This window comes from Protopterus annectens, chromosome 8.part0, assembly GCF_019279795.1.
Source record: "Protopterus annectens isolate FY-2018-M chromosome 8.part0, PAN1.0, whole genome shotgun sequence".
Classification (NCBI taxonomy): Eukaryota; Metazoa; Chordata; order Ceratodontiformes; family Protopteridae; genus Protopterus; species Protopterus annectens.
In genome coordinates, this window is record NC_056741.1 from 616,643,030 (window position 1) to 616,664,227 (window position 21,198).

The 21,198-nt window shown below is 39.7% G+C and overlaps 1 protein-coding gene across 2 annotated transcripts in view; it reads left to right on the forward strand.

Annotated features, from left to right (window-relative positions):
- The window catches only part of GNL3L (G protein nucleolar 3 like), a 509,739-nt gene that overhangs the window by 114,420 nt on the left and 374,121 nt on the right, over nt 1-21,198 (forward strand). For both annotated transcript variants that reach the window (XM_044080108.1, XM_044080107.1), the window contains exon 7: nt 16,697-16,800. In XM_044080108.1, coding sequence (XP_043936043.1) covers nt 16,697-16,800 — 104 coding nt within the window. The remainder of the gene's footprint in view (nt 1-16,696; nt 16,801-21,198) is intronic.

A 21,198-nucleotide genomic window follows, 5' to 3' on the forward strand; every position in this document is an offset into this window, starting at 1 on the left:
TACAGGGGATGTGGTCACCTCTTCAACAGAAAGAGCACACCAGTGTCAAAGAGATGAGAGCTGTTCTGCTGAAGCTTCAGGATTTTCATCCTCTTTTCTCCCCAAGACCTCTCAAGGTATTTACAGACAGTACCACAGTGATGTGATATGTAAACAAACAGGGGAGACAAGATCTTATCTTTGCCAGATGGCACTCCTGGTGCAGGATCTTGTTGTCCAGTATCAAGTGACTGTTTAGGCAATTTACATTTCATCAGGTCTAAACATTGTGGCAGGCACTTCAACCAGGTCCTTAATTCAAGCACATGAATGGACGCTTCACAGGGATGTGTTTCTGGACATTGTCCACCAGTGGGGTTCTTGTCAAATAGATCTATTTACCTCCCCTATGAACAGACATCTGCTATTTTGTGCCAGAATCCCAGGTCCTCTCCTTTGGAAGGTGGAGGTCCTATCTTTTTCTTGGAAGGGGATATTGCTTTATTCTTTTCTTCCTTTTCCCCTCATTCCAAAAGTCCTGGTCAAAATTCAACAGGATGCTCCCAAACTCTTATTGGTGACTCCCTTTTGGCCAAGACAGCATTGGTTCCCTTTTCTTCTGCATTTAGCCAAGGGCAATCATCACAAGTTACCTCATAGGGTGGACTTACTCACACAAGGCAAAGGCTGTCTCATCCATCACCACCTGTCCACTCTTCAGTTGACACTGTGTGTGATAGATTTTGATTCCACGTAGACATCTTTTTATCTGAGATTCCACGTAGACATCTTTTTTCTGAGAACGTGCTCTGAGTCCTGCAGGAGGCCAGGAAACCCAATACTAGGAAATTCTACTTATCCAAATCAAAGAGGTTTTCTGTGTGGTATTGTTCTCGTAACCTGGATCCACTTTCAGTGGCTGTTCCTTTGGATGTTCATTGTGTTTCACTGTTGCAGTCATTACTCTTGGGTTATCCTGCTGGCAGGCGACCCGCGGTCGGCTAGAATTCCAAAGTCTAGGTCTGGCGTCGGTTGCTGTCGCCTCTTCCCTGACGTCAGTGCACCAGGGGTATAAAAGAAGGAGCCAACGCCATTTTCTTCAGTCTTTCTTGCAGCGCGGTGCCCGAAGCAAAAGCAGTTCGCAAGTGCCGGTCGGCCGACTCCTGAGATTTTCACAGACTAATTTCAGATCCGAAGTCTTCATTAAAGCTAAGTACCCCGTTGGGGAAACTTTTTTCTTGCTCCAGACTGATGTCAGAAAAAGTTAACAATTGTATTTCTTGTAGGAAGCAAATACCTCATAAGGATTATCATTCTTACTGTATTCCTTGCCTAGGCCCTGATCATAATGTTGCAAGCTGTCAGTTTTATGCTAGATTCAACAAATGCACTATTAAGCATCGCTTTGATTTTGCTTATCATTACTTTTGGACAAAAATTCAATTACATAATGCCGTCGGAACAGCCGACAACCGGAGTTTCTAAGAAACGCAAGGAAAAAGAGAAGGACAGGCATCCGAGATCCAAAACCGATAACGAGGCTTCCGCTAAGCCAGTCGCCGGTTCTCAGCGAGGCGCTTTCGCAGCCCCTGACACCCGCTACCCCAGAGCCACAGGCCGCTGATGACTCCCATGTGAAACCAGCTAGGCCTCTGGATACTCAAGGTATTGGACACTCTGAAATCTTTCCCTCAGATGGGTCCGGAGCCACTGAGCAGGCATCTGCTTCTGAGGGTGTATTCAGACCTACACAGTTATATGTAAAGACTATCTCCGCTTCAAAAGCAAAGATTACAGCAGCTTTAAAGACAAAGAAACAAGTACAGCATAAACAGATGCTCAAAATGGCCGAAGACCTTATTACCTTGATCAGAGGTTCCCATCCCCCTCCTGACAATAGGCCTAGGCAAGAGACAGACTATGACTCTTCAGATCAGGTTTCCATTTCCTCTGATTCCTCTTCTGTACAGGAATACTCTCTTCCTCCCTATGAGGATTCTGATGCTGAAGAATCCTTTCCTTCAGCTTCTCCTCCTGAGGATTTTTCTTTTGGGGAAACCCTGCATACCATGAGGGAGCACTTCCACTGGGAGAGCCAAGATTACTCAGAATCAAATAAAAGGCTCAGAGATTTTCCTTCCTCGGCACAGGCCTCTTGCTATTCCCCCTGTGCTAGACATTGTAGATGATGTATTTTCAGAGTCCGGCCTTTCTCCAGATTCCTTACCTCCAACTCCTGTTAAACCAGACAGATATTACAGAGTTCCTGACTCTTATAAATTTCTTTATAAAAACCCTACTGCTGACCCAGAAACTATTTCTCAGGGTCTCAAGGGGGTTAAGGCCGCTACTGCTAAAAACCCTGTCCCTTCTGACAGGGACTCAAGGGCCCTAGACAGATGGGGAAAAAAGGTTTACACTTCTGCTACTTTGGCTGTGAGGGCTTTAAATTGTCAATTTCATATGATTAAATATCAGCAATACTTAATGTCACTGTTAAAACAGAAAATGTTGACTAATTCTGATTGTACAGAAAAAAAGGAAATACAGGATTTATTGCATGCAGCTGAACAAGTGGGAAAGCATACACTGCAATGTGGTTTTGACTCTCTGGAGGCCTCCTGCAGGGCCGCAGTTACGGGTTCTGTCATTAGGAGGCACACTTGGTTAAAGGAACAAAATCTGCCTGATCATGTTAAAGCAAAATTATTAGATGCTGCATTACAGCATGATACTTTATTTGGTGTTAAAGCAGAGGAGGTTTTGAAGAAAATGAAGGACAAAGCGAAATATATTTAAACAGTAAAGGATTTCTTACAGGTGCAGGAACTGGCCTACAAAAAATTGGTCCTTTACAGTGTCGGACAGGCCACAAAGAGGCAGATACAGACGTCCCAGAGGCAGATCCCAGCCCCAGGGCTCATACAGGCCTAAACAGTGGGGTGCTTCACAGCCATACAGGAAACAGTCCCAATGACTTGCCTCTGCCAGCACCAAGCACTTATCTTCTTGCAGCCCCCTTAGGGGGGAAAACTAGAACTTTTCTATCAAAATTGGCACAGGATCACCCAGGACAAATGGGTATTGAATATAGTGTCCCAGGGCTACAGGTTCCACTTTCACACCCTGCCAAAGGCAAAAGGTATGCCAAACCTGCCACACAATCAATGGGCAGAGGCACAAAAACAAGTTTCGAGCCTTTTGCAAATGAAGGCCATTCATCAAGTAGTACCACGGCAAGAGCAGGGACAAGGATTTTACTCAAGACTTTTCTTAGTCCCCAGAAAGGACAAAACCTGGAGACCAATACTGGACCTGTCTGTTCTAAACACATTTCTGGACGTTCCAAAATTCAGAATGTTAACTCTGCAGCAGCTTCTGCCCATGCTGGGCAAGAAGTCTTGGCTTGTAACTTTGGACTTAAAAAAGGCATACCTGCATATACCAATCAGACAATCTTGCAGAAGATACCGCAGATTCATAGCTGGCTCAAAGCACTACCAATTCTCTGCACTGCCCTTTGCCTTATCTACTGCGCCCAGGGTCTTCACAAAATGCCTGGCACCAGTAATTGCATTTTGCAGACAAAGAGGAATTCAAATTTATCCCTACTTGGACGACTGCCTTATACAAGCAGAGAACAAGGACACTCTACTAAAGCATCTGGCGTTCGTAAAAAGATTATTAATTTGCCTAGGGTACACAGTAAACGAAAAGAAATCAAAACTAGTACCCTCTCAAGAGAGTACCCTCTCAAGAGATAATATTCCTGGGTGCAAGCTTAAGTACAACTGCCCAGATGGCTTATCTCACACCAGACAAACAAAGACAACTAACTTCTTACTTCAAAATGTTGGCAACAAAGACCCAGTTATCTGCAAGAAAAATTCTGCAGGCTTTGGGCTTCATGGCATCCTGCATACTGCTAATTCTATATGCCAGACTGCATATGAGGAAACTTCAATGGTACCTAAAAAGTGTCTGGACTCAACATTGTCAAAACCTGGAAGCATTACTTACCCTCATTCCTTGCCTGCAACAGGAGTTTCGATGGTGGGCTCATGCCTGTCACCTCAACAAGGGACAGCCTTTCACTCTACCCACAGCCAGGCAGTCAATAACAACAGATGCATCAGACTATGCCTGGGGAGCACACATGACAGGAAAATGTATTCAGGGCACATGGCCCACAAGCCAAATGCATCTACATATCAATCAAAAAGAGATGCTAGCTGTTCAGAATGCCCTGACAGCTTTCAAGGATTTACTCCATCCAGGACAACTACTGATAAGGACGGACAATACTACAGTCATGTGGTACATAAACCAGCAGGGAGGCACACATTCCTACCCCCTCTGCAGACAAGCCATGACTTTATGGAACACAGCATTGACTTATCAAATACACCTGCAAGCACAATTCCTGCCAGGAAAGAACTATACTCTGGCAGACGAACTAAGCAGAAACCTTACGGATCTCCATGAATGGAAACTGGATCCACTAGTCGTCAGCATGATAATAAAGAAATGGGGATGCCCAGACATAGATCTATTTGCCTTCCCTCACAACTGCCAACTACAAAAATTCTGCACAAGGACTTATCACAAGCAGGCATGGAAAGTGGATGCTCTGTCATTCAGCTGGAAAAGTCTAACAGTATATGCCTTTCCTCCTCTGCCTCTCCTCCCCAAGGTACTCCTAAAGGTCAGACAAGAGAATCCAAAAATGATCCTGATTGCCCCAGACTGGCCACGCCAGCACTGGTACCCAATCCTAAAACACTTGTCTCAAGGCCCAGCCTGGACACTCCCTCTTATTCTTCACTTACTGACCCAGCAAAACAATCAGATTCTGCACAGCCAACTCAGGTCCCTAAATCTGGCAGCATGGCGGATAATGTAACCTTTCAAAACACACCTCTTTCTAAAGCAGTGATGGATGTTATTTTGGAGGCCAGGAGGCCCAGTACCAGAAAATCTTATGCAAACAAATGGAAAAGATTATGTGCTTGGAACCAGTCACAAGGACTTGACACATCCTGTACCAAATATTCCTCAGATTTTACAATACCTAACTGAGATGCTGGACAAAGACCTATCCTTTTTATCAATTAAAATTCATGCCTCAGCCATTTCAGGTCATTACAATACGGAACCTCCTATTTTTTCCCATCCATTGATAAGACAGTACCTCAGAGGGGCCAAAAACATAAGACCTCCAAAGAGAGCCCCAATACCTGCATGGGACCTCAATTATGTCTTGGAAAAACTTACACTGCCGCCTTTTGAGCCAGTCAATTTAGCTGATATAAAGTTTTTATCTTGGAAAACAGCTCTGCTCCTAGCAATAACCTCTGCAAGACGCGTTTCAGAGTTACAGGCACTCATGGCTGTGGAACCATTTTATAATTTTCCACCCAGACAGGGTTTCTCTAAGAACAAACCTACATTTATGCCTAAGGTAGTGTCCAGTGTGGCCCTCAACCAAACTATTCATCTGCCTACCTTTTATCCAAAATCCACAGAATAAGGGTGAAAGACTTCTGCATTCCTTGGACATGCACAGACAACTATGCTTCTACTTGGACATAACTAAAGCTTTCAGAAAAACTGAAGCATATGCTGCAGGATTTCAAGGAAAGCCTATCTCAAAACAGACTATTTCGAAATGGATAGGCCACTGCATTCGTTTCTGCTACTCACAACATGGCAAATCAGTGCCCAAGGCCATTAGACCTCATTCTACCAAGGCAGCAGCCACGTCAGCAGCCTTTCTCAGAGGAGTACCAACCAAAGACATTTTAGAGGCTGCAACTTGGAGTTCGGTGCACACTTTTACAAAGCACTACCATTTACATCTCTACTCTAAATCCAGAGCAGGCTTCGCCACTGCAGTTTTGCAAGGCCATATAGCCTCTCCTAATCCTCTTTAGGCCCAGCCACCCAGCCTTAGCTTTGGGATTCAACCCAAGAGTAATGCCTGCAACAGTGAAACACTATGAACATAGTACAGTTGTGTACCTACCATAAATGTAGATGTTCGAGTGTATTCACTGTTGCAGTCCAGGTTACCCACACTCCATCCCCCTTTTCTTTGCTGGGACTTACCTATACTTCTCTATCTTATACAACCTATGTGGTCTATTTGCTTGTAGATGAAGGAAATGTTTATTTTACGGCATGCATAATTATTGGCATAATATTTTTAGCCTATTTTGGGGGCACCTGACATTTGGGGCAAGAAAAACTGAAGAAAATGGCGTCGGCTGCTTCTTTTATTCCCCTGGCACGCTGACGTCAGGGAAGAGGTGACAGCAACCGACGCCGGACCTAGACTTTGGAATTCTGGCCGACTGCGGGTCGCCTGCCAGCAAGATAACCCAAGAGCAATGACTGCAACAATGAATACAATCGAACATCTACCTTTATGGTAGATACACAACTGCACTTTCTCTCTTATATGTGAATTGCTCAGTGTTGGGACAGCTTATTCTTCTGTTAAAACTCCCTTATTAGCTATTTCTGCTTGTTTGCCTTTATCTCCTCCTTTAGCTTCTAGATTTGAAGCAAAACAGTTCCTAAAAGGGGTCCTTCATATTATTTTGTTTTGGAAAAATTGACTTAGGCTCCTTTTGAGCCTCCGGCTTTAGCCTCCTTGCAACATTACTGTTGGGAGACTGTTTTTTGGTCGCCCTTACTTCTGTTAGATGGGTGTCTGAACTTCAAACTCTCATGGCTTGTCCTCCTTTTCGGTGTTAAATAAGAACAGGGTGTCATTGCGAACTAATCCTTCTTTTATGCCTAAGTTGGTGAATGAGTTGTCCCTTTAATCTGTTTCTTCATTTCCCACTTTCTTCCCTTCTCCACAATCTGCCAGTGAGAAGGTATTGCACACAGTGGATGTGCATAGATAACTCAGATTTTATTTAATTAAGACTAAGACTTTTAGGAAATCTGATCAGCTCTTTGTTTCCTTTTATCCCAGGTACTTGGGATTAGCTGTATCCAAGCAAACTATTTCTAATTGGTTCTCGAAAGGTATTTCTTTTTGCTATTCCTTTCATGGTAAGAGCATTCCTTATTTTGTTATGGCTCATTCTACTAGAGTTTTTGGTTCTTCTGGTGTTTTTTTCAATGTTTTGATACTAAATCTATTCTTGAGACAGTAATCTGGTCTTCTATGCATACCTTTCCTAAGTACTACAAGTTGGATGTGATTTCTAGGGCCAAAGCTGGTTTTGCCAGAGCCATTCTCCAAGGCTTCTTGGAGGGCTCTGCTGGCCCTTCTTCCTCCTCCCACTCTCTTTTTTGAGCTTTTACACTCTCCCTATTGTAAAGAATACTGCAACAGTAAAATGGAAGGACATAGTACAGCTGTGTAAAATCTTACCATAACGGTAGATGTCCTTCTCTTCACTTTTGCAGTATTTACTCCCTCCCTCCACCCCTGGTCCATTTCTCTTCTGGATGTACTGATAACTTCTCTTTTCCTTGGACTGGTATTCCAACTGGGGCTCTCAGTTCTGTGTATGGTGCATCCAGATGTCAACTTTATGCCCTACGCTACAGAAGGAGCATACACGTTATGTACGGTGTATCTTAAGGCAACCTAAAGGCTTTGGTATACGGGACGGATGTCAGGCTACCCTTGGCATGGGATCTCTAACATAAAGAATACTGCAACAGTGAAAAGAAGGATATCTAACATTATGGTAAGATCTTGCATCACTGTACTTGCAACCTTATTTACTTCTTGGGTGGTTCCTTAAGCAGATAAGTTAATTGATCTGCCTGTAACTAGGTCATGGCAGGAGTCTGATACATGCATGGTAGTGCCACTGAAACTCAATAAGATTCTCAGACCTTCCAAGGACAGAGGAGAACACTGGGCAAATTCTCCTGTGGTGGATTGTACAATCATCTCTCGGCACTGCAGAAAGACCTGACAAATTATTTCAGCCTCGGTCCTTCCCCCAATAAGGAGTCCAGGGCAATGGATAGATTAGGGAATCGGGTGTATGCTAGGAGCACTTTAACTTTAAAGGATCTGAACTACATCACTCGTATGAACCATTTTCAGAGGGATATGGTGCAGCAGGATATGTAGCAAATCTGAGAACACCCATAACATTGGTCTCTAGGAGGCAGTTGGAGTCAACCCTCAGCGGAATCTCTGGGATTTTGACCCTCTTCAAGTGCCTTATGGTATACTGGGAAGGCTGGAGCAGATATAGCTATGAGATATTAGGCCTGGCTGCACCTCTGTAAATCTGCAGACCACTTTAAAGCTCCATACTAATGTCCCTTTTGATGGATCTTCACTGTTCAGTACGTCGGTGAAAGAAAAAATGCAGAAGTGCGAATAGGATGGCAAGATGATCTCTGCCATTAGAGTGAGGTTTGAGGCCTCACAAAGATTGTGTGGCAGGAGCCAGAAGTGCCCAGGATCAGTGTGGTTCCGATAAAAACAAATGTCAGCCATTTGAAACATCTTCTGATAGAAGAAGCCTTGGTGGAGATGGTCCCTTTAATGGACTCGGGCCCAGACGTAGAGGGGATTGACGTAACCAGGAATGCTATAGGCCCTTTTGCGACAGGCAACTTGAATGTCCGTGAAGTGCTGCCCAGCTGCTCCCCTTTGGAGTTAGTCATGGATCATTTATCCCTTTTCTCTGCTGCATGGGAAGCCATCAAGCAGGACAGATGAATCAAACGGATTATATTCAGAGGTACTTCTATACCCTTTTTCCTAATACCTCCAAAATCAAAACAGCTACTGTTGGATGTTCCACCCAGTCAGGCAAAAGTGTCAGAGAAAAGGATTATCTCATTGCTCCACAAAATAGACATCCAGGAGGTCCCATGAAACCAGAGATAATTTATTCAAGATTCTTTTTGAGTCTAAGAAAAATGAGGACCTCAGGCCCATATTGGACCTCATCCACCTAGACAAATGTTTCCTTCCTGCCAGACAGGATTCAGACCTTTGAAGCTGACAGTTTAAATTGTATAGACTTCATCCCCAACTATCACATTGGCTCTTAGGGTTCTGGGGCTAATGGTATCATCAATATTAATGTTTCAATTTGTGCATTATAATGTGAGAATCTTGAAATAGTTCTTGGAATTGCAATGATCACATCTCCTACATCCTCTTTGCAAGCCAATTCTAATAACCAAGATCTGCAATCAACATTTGCAGTAGTGGCTAGACTTCCTTCTTAGGCACTGTGGCAGACCTTTCACCCCTGAACCTTTGGAAGCAGTTGTGACCATGAATGCCTCCTCATTGGATGGAGGTGGCATTACAACGTATAGATCGTCCAAGGTTTATGGAGTCACAACCAGGCCAATGTTCATATAAATGTCCTAGAGATGCAGGCGCTTCTAGTGTTGCATGAACTTCAGAACTGCCTTCCTCTGGGAGGGATTTCTGTCCAAAATGACAACAAGATGGTAGTTTGATACATCAACAAACAGGAGGAACTAAGTCTTTCACCTTATGTCGGGAAGCAATGAGAATTTGTTACTGCACGATGGCCTTGCACTGTTTTCTTATAATAGTACATATTTTGGGAGCTCTCAGTTGCCAAGAGGACATACTCAGCAGATCCATTCTGATGCCTCACGAGCAGTCCTTCAATCCAGTGAGAGTGAAAGAGATCTTCAGTCACTTGGCTTCCCCTGCTGCAGCGTTTTTTGTCTCCATGGCCTCCAATCAAAGAATCTCTTCCCCTATGGGATTTAAACTTCATTTACAAGCATTGGAAAAGTCCGCATTCAAACCAGCTTCCTCAGTTCCATTGAAGTTTCTTTCATAAAAAACATTGTTTTTGGTAGCTATTACTTCTGCTAGGACTGCTAAGCTTAGGTGCTTTCTTCTTCTGCCCGCATTTGGTTTTTCATAAGAACAGAGTGTTCTTCCATACAAACCTATCTTTTCTGCTTAAAGTAGCTTCTGAAATGACCATGATACAACCCATTTCCCCAGTCATTCTAACAAAGGAGAGTGCATTTTCCATATTTTGGATGTACATAGGCAATTACGATTCTATTGTCATAGGAGTAGAACCTTCAGAAAGGACTCTTGGCTTTTTGTTTCCTTTGCAGCAAACACATTGGTTAGAAAAGTTTCCAAAATTACACTTCCAAGATGATTTTCACACGGTATTGCTTACGTCTTTGTCATACAACAGGCCACTGCCAGGTAAGCTTAAGGCTTATTTATCCATGGCAGTGACAACTTCTACTGCTTTTTTCAGATGCTCATCAATAGATTAAATCTGTGCAGCTGCCATTTGGTCGTCCATGCACATATTCATTAAACACTGGAAACTGGATTCCATTCCTAGGGCTAGGATGTCCTTTGGTGCCTCTGTCTTCATTTGTCTCCTAGCATGATGCCACTAAGTAGTTTGTGATTATGACCAATAAGTCAGATCAGAAATACTGAATGAATAGGATATGAACATTATGTACTTATCATATAGCGAGATCCTTTTATTCATGTCATTCCAATACAACAACCTACCCTTCCTTCCCCCTTTCCAGTTTCTTTTGCTTTTGTAAGTCATGAAGGATGCTAGACCTTCCGTTTTTACACAGGTCGTTGCATCATTATGCCTACCTATATAGTTCCAAATCTCCTTCATAGTTACTGCTAGGGTGTCAAACTCAATCTGATGTGATCCTAGACCTGAGTGCATTATGGGAAGAAAGATCTTAAAGGGGTTTGAACCTGGAACATTAATGCTGCCACTCTGGATCTGGCATGTTGCTCAAGGACCCAAAAGTCATATCAATCACGAATAAAAGGATCTGGCATTATGGTAAGTACATAGCTTTCATTTTATTTGACTGAGTCCATGACTTTTATCTTTATGACAGTAAAGGTTTATATTGTCTCTGAAATGAAGCAGTTCAAAAGTTTCCAGTGATACTTGAGAAAAATGAAATGCTGTAAATGTCATCCTTTTTAAAGTTAGTGTGTATTATCAGACTACAACTCTGATAAAGTACAGGTATACAAGATGCCTGTCTGCCTGACATGGATGTTGACTGTAGTCCTGAGAAAATTTCTTCAATAATGAATTAAGCATATTTGTTTAGTTGCAATAAAAGTGATGTAAGTGAGAGGGGAGACATGCTAGTTATTTTCTCACCTTGATATAAGGAGTTGCAGTCAGGTTTTAACTCTGCTAAAGGCTGTGCTTCTGCAAAGGTGTCTACAGCAGGTGAGAAAAAAAATGTTGCTTATCAGAATTCTTCTACAATAGCCCAGTACAAAGAGAGAATGTGTGAAAGGTCATTACAACAGACGTTTTGTTGTAAATGTTAATTTAAAAGGATGAATAGTGAGCTCATTGGCACAGAATGGTGGAGGCTTGACCACAGCTCAAATAACTTGAGATGAATTAGTGACATAGAAGCTGGAGAAGCAAATAACGTAGAGTGAGTGAGCTCTTTCTAAGATTCATCCATCCTGGGGCCAGGAGGCAGCCTGACCTGCAGCCTCGTAACAGAGGTAGTTGTGTCAGCATGCAGCATGAGGGCCCAAGACATTAGCACCCACCAACCTGTTGGTCAATGCACGTCTGTGTGTGTGTGTGTGTGTGTGTGTGTGTGTGTGTGTGTGTACATGCAATCATGGTGGCATTAGAAGTCTGATACTATGCTGAAGAAGCCACATTTATGCCATATGGGGAAAAAAGTTTTCCCTTTATGACTGCCTACATAATGGCCTGTGCACCATTTATCTGTCACTGCAGTCCTGGGGAAGAGGTGGATGAGAAGATGGAAGAGGTTTGATGATCTTCAGACACAAGGGACAAAGGGAACAGAAGTTTAGGAGAAGACTTTTCAACAGAGTATTATGTTGAATAGCATGCATAAGGTATTATGGAATCTCTAAAAGGTTTTTGCAAGAATGTCTCCGGTTATTTTGCTGGCCTTGTGTTGTGTCTCCTGCATAGTGTTAAGGAATGATCAAGAGGAAGTGGGACTCCTCAGTGAGCCACCCTTCAAAAAGCTGCTGAAGTTGTTGACCCTCCCCAACCCCTTAATAAACTTAGTAGATCTGCTGTTGAACAGTGCTCACTTAAGAGCCAAATGTCATGGGAAGGAACAATAGATATAGAAACATTTAAGCTTCTTAATAGAAGCTTGCAGATATTTGCTATGATCAATATTCCCTCATATACTCTTTGGCTGAGACTCAAACCCCCTACCTGAATTTCCAGCTGATAAAGCAAATAGTCAGCTGTCCTAAGAAAACCGTTTTATTCCAGTTTCTGAGGACTTTAAAGGTAGAAGCATGTCATTAGTTTTAAGAGTATATAATTCTCTTATCATTTCTATCATTCTTTTCATATATTGTTTATCAACAGTTAGTTTTGTTATGAAAGTTTTGCACTTGATAAGTGTTCAGTAAGGCCCTTGACTTAAAGGGCAGCTTTAGTCAAAAACTGGAACATGCATATGGTCATTATCAAATCTTACATTACTTTCAGTATTAATCCTGCTAGTGTTTTCTAATTTATTCCTTCCCAAAATTATGTAGTTGGTGCAGCTGTTCTCTGATTTTGCATTTCAGTCAAAGCTGCTGTTTCCACCAATGCCTCACTACATAACACCTCAAAGCCTATTAGCCTGTCTTGTACCTGTCAGCACATTGCTGACTCACCATTCCCTCTGCTCTCTCTGAGGGACACTTTTTGATGAAACAATGATGTTTTGCCCTTTTCTTTCTCATGAGTATCTTGTTGCCATTGACATAGAGCTTCAGTGTATTGAAGCCAGGCTTTTGCTGAGAAACCTTTGCTAACAGATAAGGACAACATTGTATACCTCAGTTTAATTTCTCCAATTATTTTGAGTTTCTAGTACCATGATGGTAATGGACCCCATTCCTAAGTCAAAATCTGATTAAAGTTCATGAAATTAGTATTGTTTCAGTCTTTGATGCCAAAAGTGCTCTTCGTAGCACCCGCAATGTGCCCAGGACTGACTTCTTCTATAATTCATACGAAGTTACATCTATCAGTAATATATCTAAATATGGCTGTAAATCCTTTTTATGACACCCATTGCTCTTACTGCTATTGGAACTGTCTGGGTATAATTTTTTCCACATTGCCCTCGTTTCTGCCTGTAAATCCGATTATTTTATGACCTTGTCTCTCTCTGTATGTAAGACATTGTAATCACTGGGTTTAGCTATTTCAATTATTAATGCTACTTTTGTTTTCTTTTCATGGACTATTATTTCTGGTTTTCTGACATCTATTTCTCACATCTATTTTTTTAAGTGTTGGTAACAGGTGATCCCATGTGATATAAACTTTGCCATTCTCCATAATGCTTTGTAGCTCATGTTTACAATGCTTCTTAGCTACTTTAGTACTGAAATGTTTAAACAATCCCCAATGCAGTAGTAATTTGTCTGTTTCTCCCACTAGTTCAGTAGACTTTGTGAAGCAACATATATGTAGTCCACTACCCAGAGCCACCAATACCTCCCTTTTTAATTTCTCCAAGTCTTTTGGGTTTCTAATACCATGACGGGAATGGACCCCATTCCTAAGTCAAAGTATGGTTAAAGTTCATGAAATTAGTATTGTTTCACTCTGATGTTAACCAAAAGTGCTCTTCACAGCACCCGCAATGTGCTCAGTAATAACTCCTGCAATTCATACGGTGTTACATGAATTGGTAACATATCTAAATATGACTATAAATTCTTTTTTATAAGACCAGTTGCTCCTACTGTTATTGGAACTGTCTGGGTATCTTTCTTCCACATGGCTCTTGTTTCTGCCTGCAGATCGAGGTTTCTTATGACTTTGTGTCTGTCTCTACGCAAGACACTGTAGTCACTAGGTGCGGCGATTTCAGTGATCAATGCTACTTTTGTCTTCTTTTCTTGGACCACTATATCCAGTTTTTTAGCATCTGTCTTTTGGACTGTTGGTATTGGGTGAGCCCATGTGATGTAAACTTCATCATTTTCTATGATTCTCTGTGGCTCATGTTTCCAGTGTTTTTCAGCCACTTCGATACCATAATGCTTGCACAAGCTCCAGTGTAACAATCTCACCACATTATTATGCCTTTCAGTATACAGTCCCTCTGCCATTAGAGAGTCAACCAGCAATAAGATGTGTGACTGTTTCCAATTCGGTTCCACAAAACCTACATATGTCTGATTCTCCCACATGTTTAATGGACTTACTAAACCAGCGTGTACCTACCCCGCTATCTTGGGCTGCCAATATTAACCTTTCATTTCTTGATGTAAATTCACCTCTCCTTAACCATTCTTGCGTTCGTTCTTGGTCAACATGAGGCTCTTCCAGAAGTTTTCTATACTTGCAACTATATTTATGTTTTTTCCACATTTCTTGCCTTCTCGTCTGGTCCTTCACCTTCTTTTGTTTTTAGCACATTCAGTTGCTGCCTGTTTTTTATCCACTTCTGGTTTGATTTCCATTCCTGCTTGAAGTCGATATGCTTCTGCTAAATTAAGCAGAGATGTCATCTTAGATTTATTCTCCTCATGTTTCAAAACTTTCACCACATTTGGATCTTGTGAGGTCAGTAGATATGTGTGGAGTCCCACGATTGCAGATCTATACATGTAATCAATTTCAAGGAGGCCCATCCCCCCTTCAGAATGGGGAATATATAATCTTGGTATACACTGATTTTTATAAATCATTTGGTGAGCATGAAGCATCCTTCTTGTTTTAATATCAAATCTATCCAACACTTTTTGGGGCCAATCAATCACTCTAAAACTATAAGTTAGGACAGGAAGAGCAAATTGATTTATAGCTTGGATCTTATTCCTAGGTGTCAATGCTGTTTTCAGGATTAATTTAAGTCTTCTAAAAGTACTCCTTACTAAGCTTTATTCGCATTTGCTCATGTTTTATTGCTGATCCTTCATCAATTCCCAAGTATTTATATACCCCCTCTTGCTCAAGTTCTTTTATATCACATTCTTGTCCCAAACTGATGTTTTCCTGGTGCTGCAATTTTACTTTTTTACAGGTTGCTTTTGCACATTTATCAAGGCCAAATGACATTCCAATATCATCTGAAAAAGTTTTGACAACCTGCAGCTGTGCTTTCAGTTCCTCATCTCATAAGCTATACAATTTTAAATCATCGACAAAGAGAAGATGAGAAGTCATTAGACTTTGTTGTTTTCTAGAAGCCAAATTATAGCCATGACCTAAGCTGTTAAGTAAACAGCTTAATGGATTAATGGCAAGGCAAAATAGCAACGGTGACATGGAGTCACCCTGGAATATCTCCCTTTGGATTTTTTTCCCTGGGATAATAATCTGTCCTTTATCATGGCTTAATCGCAAAGTGGTCTGCCACTGTTTCATGGTTCCTGTAATGTAATCAATCAGTGTAGGATGTACCTTATACATTTTTAAGCACTCTTTTATCCATGAATGTGGGATACTATCAGATGCTTTTTTGTAGTCAATCCATGCCATACTTAGATTCTTCCCTTTCATACAGTTCTCCACTATGACTTTGTTTAATGACAAATGATCCTTTGTTCCATATCACTTTCTTTTATTGCCCTTTTGCTCTACTGCCATAATTGAGTTTTCTAAGTGACTATAAATTCTGTCTGCGTCAATCCCCATGTATAGTTTATACGTTGTTGGAAGACAAGTTATTGGTCTATAATTTTTAGGGTAGCTTGCAGGTTCACTCTTAAGTAAGAGCATTGTTTTTCCTGTTATTAACCAGTGTGGTGTCTGTTTGGGGTGTGCATATAAATAGTTCTTACTCATGGCTAGATCCTCGTGTAGAGAAGTTAATACTTTAAGCGAAAAGTTAGGTACTGCGTCTGGGCCTGGGGTTTTCCAATTAGAGGCTTTTCTCAACTTTGTTTCAATCTCTCTAGCTGTTATTTCTTCCCATTTCACATCCTGTACCTTTAAACTTCTTATTCTTTCTTTTACTTTTTCTATCCATTTAGCATCTTTGTTATGTTCCACAGGATCTTCATAGATACTTCAGTACTGAAATGTTTAAACAATCCCTAATACAGTAGTAATTTGCCTGTTTCTCCCAAAAGTTCAGTAGACTTTGTGACGCAACATGTATGTTGTCCATTACCCAGAGCCACCAATACCTCCAGTGTGTGTGAGGTGATGTTTGTTCTGATACTTGTATGGTACTGTACTCATCGTTTCCAGACTGAATATATCTGTTGTGCTGATGTTAAACCAGGTGCGCTATGTACACACAAAAATAGGTAAGCACCGGTGTTTTTATTTTACATGGCATCAGTGTTTACCTTATACTGGGTGTCCATTACAACAGAGAAGTACCCATGATTGCATGGTTTCTGCTGCATTGCACTTGTTTTTTACATTATTGCAGAAGTGTCAGTATTGATAAGATTAACTTAGCTGCAGGTGTTTACAGAAGGACATATCTGTACAAGAAGTACTTAGGAGTTAGGGTTTTCCAAGCAAATTAAAAAACATCTTATGTTGCAGCGATTGAGAAGCCATAGTATGCATGTGTATATATATATATATATATATATATATATATATATGTGTGTGTGTGTGTGTGTGTGTGTATGTATGTGTATATATATATATATATATATATATATATATATATATATATATATATAGGATGTTGCTAGTCTGCAAATATAATGGGTTATGTTCTTTTTCAGACCTGGTCCCGAAGGAAATAGTGGCAAAATGGATTAAGTATCTTCGCAATGAGTTTCCCACTGTGGCTTTCAAATCATCAACACAGCAGCAAAACAAAAATCTGGTAAGGCAGACACATGGAGTACAGCTAGTGTATCTTCTTACATCCTTAAGATGGATGATGCTGTATGTATGCAGATGTCCTGGTTCTATATAGTTATTAACAGACTGTGAACTTGTTTCAGAAAGTAGTTAAATACTTGCATTTGTGTGATAAACTTTTTGTAGCATTATGTGTAATGTAACAGAAATTATAAAATATTCAGTACAAACTGCAAGAAAAAACACAGTCGGCTACAGTCTTCAGTGTGTTTATACCTTACGCCTAAGCCTACTGTAGTGGAGGCCCATGAGATCTATACAGATGGAAAATTAAGGACATACCAGTGTTTCTGAATGCCCATTAATTTTTACTTTTTAAGTCTTTATTGGTACTTTCAGGCCAATAAAGCCAAACCCCACTAGCCATAGAGGTATGTAATTCAACACTGTGGCACTCACAGCAGTGAAATGAATGGCACGCAGACCCGGCTGGTTAAAAAACAGTGGCAGAAGATATTCATTTCATGTCCATGCCTGTCAACTGTCCCCAAGTTTGGTTCATATTTCTGCTCCGTCCCTTGTAGATATTTTTGATTTCCTGGTAAATTACTGTCGATTACAGTCTGTCAGAAATGCCACAATTAGAGTTTCATGCTTATTATTTTCAGAAAATGCATATTGATGCTAAAGCAACATTTTAAAACTGCCCCTCTTTTTTTTATGGAACCATTTGAAATGTCAGGACTTACTTCAGCATTTAGCGTGTCCCGTAATTTGGAGACTGAATGGCAAAAAAAGATTGCTGTAGTTCAGAGAAAAGGGAGTATTGGGAGAAATGGTAGTCTTTGAGTATATATATATATATATATATATATATATATATATATGTATAAATAAAATGCCAGGTTTTTGTGATATAAAAAAATGAGACCACAATAAATCATTTCAAAACTTTTCCCATGTTTAATGTGACCTATAAACCTGTACAATTCTATTAAAAAACAAACAAATCTGTTAGGGGAAAATATAAAAAATAAAAAACATACAATAAGCTGGTTGCATAAGTGTGCACACTCTTAAACTAGCAACTTTTGATTTAATTACAGCATTCAGTTTTCTTGGGTACACACCTGCCATCAATTAAAGAGACTCTGATTAACCCCAAATAAAGTTCAGCTGTCTTAATAGGATTTTCCTGACATTTACTCAGTTGCCTGCTACAGTAAAAGTCATGGTTCACAGGGAGCTTAGAAAGCAACAAAGGGATCTCATTGTTGAAAGTCATCAGTCAGGAGAAGGGTACACAAAAATTCCCACGGCATTGGATATACCACGGAACACAGTGAAGACAGTCATCAAAAAGTGGAGAAAATATGGGACAACAGTCACGTTGCAAAGAACTGGACGTCCCTCCAAAATGGATGAAAAGGCAAGAAGAAAAATGGTCAGGAAGGCTGCCCAGAGACCTACAGCAACACTGAAGGAGCTGCAGGAATTTCTGGCAAGCACTGGTTATGTACTACATGTCTCAACAATCTCCCATATTCTCCATATGTCTGGAGTATGGGGTAGGATTGCAAGATGGAATCCTTTTCTTGCACAGTAAAACATCCAGGCCTGGCTAAAATTTGCAAAACAATACAAGTCTCCCAAAAGCATGTGGGAAAATGTGTTATGGTCTGATGAGACCAACGTTGAACTTTTTGGCCACAATTCTAAAAGGTACGTTTGGTGCAAAAAAGCTTCATATCACCAAAAGAAAACTATCCCCACAGTGAAGCATGATGGTGGCAGTATCATGCTTTGGGGTTGTTTTTCTTTAGCTGGAACTGGGGCTTTAGTCAAGGTGGAAGGAATTATGAACAGTTCCAAATACCAGTCACTTTTGGCCCAAAACCTTCAGGTGTCTGCTAGAAAGCTGAAGATGAAAAAGAATTTCACCTTTCAGCATGAAAATGACCCCAATCATACATCCAAATCAACAAAAGAATGGCTTCACCAGAAGAAAATTAAAGTTTTGGAATGCCTAAGCCAGACCCCAGACCTAAATTTAATAGAAAATCTGTGGGGTGACCTGAAGAGGGCTATGCACAAGAGATGCCCTTGCAATCTGACCGATTTGGAGCACTTCTGCAAGGAAGAGTAGGCAAATATTGCCAAGTCAAGATGTGCCATGCTGATAGACTCCTACCCAAGAAGACTGAATGTTGTAATTAAATCAAAAGGTGCTTCAACAAAGTATGAGTTTAAAGGTGTGCACACTTATGCAACCAGCTTATTGTACTTTTTTTATTTTTTATATTTACATTTGTTTGATTTTCAATTGAATTGTACAGGTTATAGGTCACATTAAATGTGGGAAAAGTTTTGAAATGATTTATTATGGTCTCATTTTTTATATCACAAAAACCTGGCATTTTAACAGGGGTGTGTACACTTTTTGTATCCACTGTGTGTGTGTGTGTGTGTGTGTGTGTGTGTGTGTGTGTGTGTGTGTGTGTGTGTGTGTATGTATATATATGCATATAAAACTTCTGCTAGTGAAAAACAAAAAAACAAAACAGAAAAAACAGAATTAACTTCATAAGTAAAAAATGCAACCCTCTGTGGTTCTTTAAGCTTTCGTTCCTTTATTCAGTATCAGAACTTCATCAGAATGGATCAAATGTCAAGGGACAAGAAATATAAAACAAAAACAACGCTCATGAATATTAACAAGTACTAATATGAACCAGTGGTGATGCACATTAAACCTGTACATTAATGCATATGCAACACATTTATGCTGAACACAATGTCCATGCTAAACAAACTGTTAGCTTAAACAGTAGGATTTCTTTTTACAGTGGGATTTCTTTTTATCTAATAAAAATGTAAGAGAAAATTGCCACTGTATCTAAGCATAACTCAGTATAAAATAATGGAATTCAAGTAAGGAATGGTTTACCATTATAAAACAGCTTTAGTACACATCTTAAATAAAGAATAGTATACCTTATTGAAACCATTGTAGTGCACATCTTAGGTTGAGGGACTCATTTCAACCCTGGAATAAATTCTGCTTTTAACCTTAATTGCCATTTCAATTCCTGTAATTGTAATTTACAATCAGCATCACCAAAAAAGAGTCAATTTGTTCTAATACTAAGAATTTAAAAGACTCAAAGTTGTTACACACTGCATTATGTTTACTAAGGGCATGTACATAGTCATTATTCCTAATGGCTCCACAATGTTCTTTAATTCTGTCACTTAGTCTACGGACAGTCTTGCCAACATAAAAATATGACCAGATAGAACAGATTGCACAATACACAACCATGCTGGAATTACAGTCATACATTTTCCTAAATGTTACTGTGACATTACAGTGTGGAAAAGTGTAGGAATTTCCAACACAAATGTATTTGCAACAAACACATTTACCACAAATATATACACACACACACATACACACACACACACACACACACACACACACACACACACACACACACACACACACACAAATACAAATACAAAGGGTCCAGCAAACAGACAACCCCAACTGCAATACTGTAATAAAGCAATCTCCAAGTCAGGATAACAATTTAATGCAGAGGCAGAACCATTTAAAATATTTTGAATATTTTCCAAAAAAATTCTTTTAGCTGCTTAACACATAGATGGCAACTAATAACTCCACTACAAACTTGTTTCGCCCCCTGGCATCATCAGTGTAATACTACATCCATACTCTGATGTTTCTATCTTTTTTACACTAAATTTTAAAGTCACATCAACCCATTAACTCACATAGGCATATAAATATGTGCGCGTATGTACATACACATAAAGCAACCTAGTGATAAATTTCAAAAAGCTTCATTTAAACCCACATTACTATACCCTATATAAACCCATCAGTGCAAATAATTTTACAAAACCTAATAAACATAAACACTGAAAAAAGAAAGCATATTACATGTCCATACAAAAAAAAAAAAAAAAAAAAAAAAAAAAAAATATATATATATATATATATATATATATATATATATATATGTATGTATATATGTATGTATGTGTGTATGTATATATATATATATATATATATATATATATGTATGTGTATATATATATATATAAAAAACGTGTGTGTGTGTGTATATATATATATATATATATATATATATATATATATATATATATATAAAAAAAACTGTATTGTAATACACCCATACATCTACATATATATATATGTGTATATATATATAAAAAACGTGTGTGTGTGTATATATATATATATATATATATATATATATATATATATATATATAAAAACGTATAAAAAACTATATAGTAATACACCCATACATGATCTACATTAATATCATGACAAGCATATACATATGCACATATATGCCTATGCATACTTGTA